This window comes from Thalia democratica, unplaced genomic scaffold (assembly GCF_965202585.1).
Source record: "Thalia democratica unplaced genomic scaffold, ktThaDemo2.hap1.1 HAP1_SCAFFOLD_1602, whole genome shotgun sequence".
In the NCBI taxonomy this organism is placed as follows: domain Eukaryota; kingdom Metazoa; phylum Chordata; class Thaliacea; order Salpida; family Salpidae; genus Thalia; species Thalia democratica.
This window is the reverse complement of record NW_028140433.1, coordinates 20,920-26,755: the sequence shown is the minus strand read 5'-3', so window position 1 is coordinate 26,755 and position 5,836 is coordinate 20,920. Positions and strand designations below refer to the sequence as shown.

At 26.7% G+C, this 5,836-nt stretch overlaps 1 protein-coding gene across 1 annotated transcript; it reads right to left on the bottom strand.

The window, feature by feature from the left end:
* Positions 1-3,066: 3,066 nt before the first annotated feature.
* Positions 3,067-5,516, bottom strand: LOC145848682 (nucleolar MIF4G domain-containing protein 1-like; the record flags this gene model as incomplete). The annotated part of the gene is made up of 3 exons (XM_082953987.1): positions 4,392-5,516; positions 4,113-4,278; positions 3,067-3,158 (listed from the first exon to the last, which is right to left on the bottom strand). Coding segments are annotated over exons 1-3 (1,383 nt in total), but the record flags the coding sequence as incomplete, so codon positions are not given.
* Positions 5,517-5,836: the final 320 nt, after the last annotated feature.

Below are 5,836 nucleotides of genomic sequence, written 5' to 3'. Positions count from 1 at the left end.
GTCCTGGAAAAAAATCAAACTATGCCATACTGTTTTTGGTTTTTGCATGGTTGCCACTGATCAAGCTGAGAAAAGTTTCCTGACTTTTCCTGACTTTTACCAAAATTTTCCTGACTTTTCTAAATCAAACTCTTAAACTAAACTTATTCTAAAATACATAATCTAACACTTGAAACTATATAAACCTTTCAATCTAATTTTAATACAGGTTAAAAACAACAGTTTTTTTGCTAAATTATATCATCAAACTTCCAGTACATCACTTAAACCATCTGTGTATGATTTATGTTTGTAATAAACAGCTCTATCAGCAAAATACTTGTATTATCAAATACCTTTTAAACACAGCTTGTCTGAAAAAAGACACAGTTTTTTAGCATTTCCTAGCATAAATGTATCTAGATAAACAAATGACATATAAGGAACTTTTACAATTAAAACCTTGAATTAATAACTAGCTTACACAACTAAAATTTTAAAGCAACAACAAATTTTTACAGTAGAAACCTTAAAACTAAACTTATATCTGTTGTATAAAATATATCCTCTTATCATTTAGTATGAAATTTGTAACAAATAAATATACTCTTATTTATTTTAAAAACTTAAGTTACTCTACAAAAAATACAAACAATAAGTAAACTTAATCTTGGCATATACCTCTCTTATAACTTATTTTATAAATTTTAAACAACTTTGAAAAAACTATAAAGAGGTAAAGTTACATAAAACACTAATCTAACTGATTAGTTATAAAGAACTCAATTATTTACTTAAACAAAAAACACTTTGATTCTAAAATTATGCTAGATAAACTTTTGTGTATATATCATAGTTTCACTATGGAAGTGTCCTTGCTACAGATCATCAATACTAAAAAGCTTACAAAATCTGCTTGTTCAAGTAGGGTATTTGTTCAATATGTTAATAGAAAATTTTTGCAATTTTATAAAGGATATTTTACTAATTTATACCAGATAAAGGCATTAGAAATAAATTTAAATATTTTTGTAAATTTATAGGAAAATTTTGGAACTTTTTTCTGACTTTAAAGGACTTTTAATTAATTTTTACAATTTGAAGGCTTCGGAAAACAAGGAATTTTGTAAATTTAAACTGACAAAATCTGAATTTTTTTTTTAATTTTACCAAATTTCCTGACTTTTTTTAAAAACCCCCATTTTTTCCTGACTTTTGACAATTTTTTGAATTTTTCCTGACTTTTCCTGACCGAGTGGTAACCCTGTTTTTTTGTAATTTGTTTAACATTGTAGCGTTAACTTCGAATTCGTAAAGCTGATGATTGTAGCAATAAGCTATATTAAACAATTGTTCTTTAAATTTTACAGAATTTTTCTTATTGTTTAAGACAAATGCTTAAAAATCAATATAAGTAAAATCACAATAATGTAAGATTTTAGTAAATATTAACTTTATAACTACTAATTTAACAATTTATTGTTTTTTATTTAAGAGTTCTACATAATATTTGTCGGGGTCTTTGTATTAGTGGTGAACTTGAAACAGGGTTCGTGCGCGAAATTTTTTTCATTTAGCCTGACTGAGACCAATTTAGCCTGACATTTTTTCAAAGTAAGGAAAGTAACCTTTAGAAGTCATTTTAGGTATATGGGGGTCTTGATTAGTACTATTGTAGTCTCCGATCAACCAGCTTTATCTCAAAAATATTTTGAACTTTAAAAATCTGCAAAAAGCAACTCATAGCTTAGTTAAAACTAAATAAAATAAGACTAAATTGTAAAAAAGGTGATTGACCCCCCCCCCCCTATGCCCTTAAAATAACAAATTCAGTGATAAGTTTTAAAATAAGTGTTGTATCTAACCTATTAATAGTGTAAAACTTTTATTTATATTACTAAACACAATTGTTCAATATAATTAAGCACTAAGTAAAAACATTATAACTATAAGACTTATAATAAAACCACGTGCTTTGTCGTGTTTTATTAAAATTTAAAATGTAACGCTTACATATAATATAAATTACTAAGAAAGTTTAATATAATATTTTGACGAATACTTAAAAATGATACATAGTTATAAATCCTAAACTCTAAATAAATCTGTATTCTAATCTATAAATAAATACATTGATTGTTGACGTCGTATCAGATTTGAAAAGCTTACACTTAAATTGAAAAAAAAACTTTAATATTTTGTTCTTGTAAGGAAAAATGAATTGTACCTAAAATTTGTACTCCCACAAAACTTAGTATTTATATCTTAAAGCTAAGTTTTAGTGTTGTGAATATCTCTAATAACTTTAAACAAACACTAAAATATATGAATAAACTGCTTAGAATTTTAATCTAATAAGTAATTGGTATAAAGCCTTTAAACTAGAGATTAAAAAAGTACATCTACTCAAAACAAAATTATGATTTTTTTTTTAACTTTTTTAGAGATTCAACAAAAGTTTTAAGCATTTATATTTACAAATACTGACTGATTTTGCCTTTAATAACTAAATATTTATTTAGAAAAAAATTCACATCTCAATTTAATCTTAAAAAGATTTCTCAATTTTTTTAATCAAAAATTTTAAAGCATTTGAGTTGAGAAAAACTGAGATTCTCAAATTTTTGAATAAAAAAACTGACTTAGCCTGACGTTTTTCAACTTTTTTCAAAAAAACTGATTTAGCCTGACTTAGCCTGACGCGCACGAACCCTGTTGAAATTAATACACTCATTATTGTCAACTTTAAAATTTATGTTTTTTTGAAAAATTAAAAATTAGGTGTCTTCGATTAGAACTAACTATAACAGACTACTTAAAGCACAAAACAGAGTTTAAAAAATGAAGCATAGATTTCAATAAGTAACTTATGAAGAAAAATTAGATTGAGATTTGCAATACAAAAAGTTTTGTTGAAAAATTTAAAAGTGGCATGAACACAGAACAAGACTTTCAAACTATTAAAAATATTCGTTAATGGCAACCATGACCACCTAATATTAATTATGTGGGCTATAGTTGATATTTTACTTTTACATAAACCTTATTACATTATCATAACTATACTATTACAACATGTAAACAAACCTTGAGAGGAACATTTGTTAGTGAATCGGTTTCCGGGCCACTTAATTCTCTCAACTTTTGTTTGTTTTTTCTCAGTTCTTCTGCATTGTAGCCTAAAAATAAATATTTTAAAAAGTTTGAAGAAATATTTAATTAATTTTAGACAACAAATCAGAACTTTGTTGTTAACTTAAAATGTATTTATATTTAAAGTATAAGAAATAAGTATATACTTGTGTTCATACCAGCTTCCGCCATTTAAAATAAAAAATAGCTTATAAGTTAGTTTCACATCTTTAACAATATTACAAAAGTAAAAAATAAATGTTTTATCTTTGAATTTTCAATCAGTGTTTTTCGTAAATTTTAACAGCTATATACGAAAGTTATTTTAGTGTATTATGACTTTTATGTATAGATTTCATGGCTTTTCTGAACACAAAAAATCAAACAATACAAGTTAAATTTAAAAATTAATTTAACAACAAAATTAAGGAATATAGTATATGTTTCACTAAAATTTCAAATAAACTATACAGAAATCCTTAAAATACAGCAAGTTTATAGAAAATTAATAAAGAAAAACAATGAATGTTAAACTTTGCGAACATGTTTTCAAGGTAAATAAAGTAAAATCTGTCATAAGCCGTTTATAAGCACAGGCTTAATAAGAAATTTACGAAAGTTTGAGGGTTTTTGAGCTCTAATTTAGTTAAATAATAATAACTTTAAATAAATTTTGATTAATATATAAAACGATTTTTTATCCGACAGGCTGTGCCATAGAGTAACAAGTTTGTACTGAGATTGCAAAGATTTTGATTAAAAAAATTAAAATAAAATAATAAATTATTAACGTATTTTTTAAGCACACGGTGTTGCTGTTTTGGCTTTTAAACTTCAATCACCGTGCAAAAAAAAGTGTAATTTATATGGATATTCACATATTTTCAATTATTTATAGGGATTTATAGTATATATATATGACTAATAACATAATTTTTTGTAATTTATTGTTCACAAAAAAAATACTCAAGTATTAATCTTAAATATATTTGAAACCTAACCTTTATTTTTAGACATGTTGTTATTTTTAACACTCCTAATAGTTTCCATCATAAATTCCATTCTTGAGCTGTCCTCTTCATCTTTGTGCTTGTTTGAATACTTCAGCATTGTCTGGATGACAACAACCATCTTTGTGGGATCATCCTGGCGCAGCTGAAATCCCACCTTAAAATAGTATGTTACTTGAAAAACTTACTTTAATTTGGGAACACATAATTTTTTACTAATTATGAAAAATCATGAATAATGTAATATTTTGGAGTTGTAACAATAATTACCTTTTGTAGAATAAGAAGTATAATTTCTACTTTTTTTTCTGTCAGATTGCTTTCGACAAAGTAGTTCAAAACATCATACATCAAAACTTTACAAATAGATTTTAGCTCATACAAAGAACAAAACATGTTAACTACATTGTTCAGGCTTTTACCACTTAAAGCACCAGGATTTGGCAATTCAGTGAATAATGAATTGCAGATATCATTAAACTTATGTGCTAGGTTTTCAATAAAATTTGCAAACAAAGTCATTCCATGGTGTGTGGTGAGCACAGATATAAAAATTGCACAATCAGAATTGTACCTGTCAGGCACAGGGTCCTTGCAATCAAGGCGGGACATTAGTAATGATACAATGATGTCATTTACTTTACCACGGCTACGCTCTTCAGCCAGTTTTTTAATGAGCTTGAAAATTTTATGTAAATTATCAAAACTTAATCTGTTTAGATGGCCATTGATGGTATGTTTTAACTTTAAATCTTCTTGTGTGTTAGATTCAGTAAATATTTTAGGTGCAGCAATTTTTTCTTGCGCTGAGGAGCTTTGAACTTCTTTACTTCTTGCCTTGGTCTGAATTAAACTAGCCTCAATTCCCATCTTTTTTCTTAGGGCTGGTGGCAGGTATTTACCTACTGGTTTGACTTCTTGTGTTGGCACTTCTTCCTTTTCATTTGAACACGACCCAGTCTCTAATTTAGAAACAGCATCTGAGGTGTTGTCACACTTTTCGTCTTCATCATTTTCAGTTTCTTTTTCATCATCATCACTTTCATCAGAGCTTTCACGCAAGTCATCTTCGCTCTCCTCATCAGATAAAATGGCAGGAAGATCCTCTTCAAACTCATCGTCTGACTCCCCATCAGAAGCTTCTTTCCAAAAAACATCAAGGCCGTCGTTTGCCAACTCCTTCATCGAAACAGTTTTCTCCAATTCAGCAAGAATTTCATCATCGTTATTGCCTAGGAAACTTCCAAACATTTGATTTTTTGTTTGATCTTTTACTCTCTTTTTGTTTTTTGCTTTCAAAGGAGTAATTTCCTTGATCTCAACATTGTTGTTAAAAGCAACACTTTTTGCTTTTTTGTTTGTCTTTTTTGAGTTTTGGGCGCCTGCTCTTTTCATAATTAGTATAAACAGTTAGTTCCTTTTTTAGTAAAATTCTGCAATTAGTAAACAGTGTAAGTTTTAAAAACTTAACTATAGTTTTATTTTTAATAACATTTTCAATTATTTAGTTATTTTACAACTTAAAAATATAGCTTATTGAGGTGCATTTCGAAAGGAAAATGTTGATTGGATATTTTAAATAATCCTTGCCAATCAAATTTAATTAATGAATCCTGACCACTTAAAAAATGAATAAAAACAATTTTTTTTAAATAGTAACATATGAAACTTTTTTTTAAATAAAACTTTTGAAGTAAAAAAAAAAACATAATACA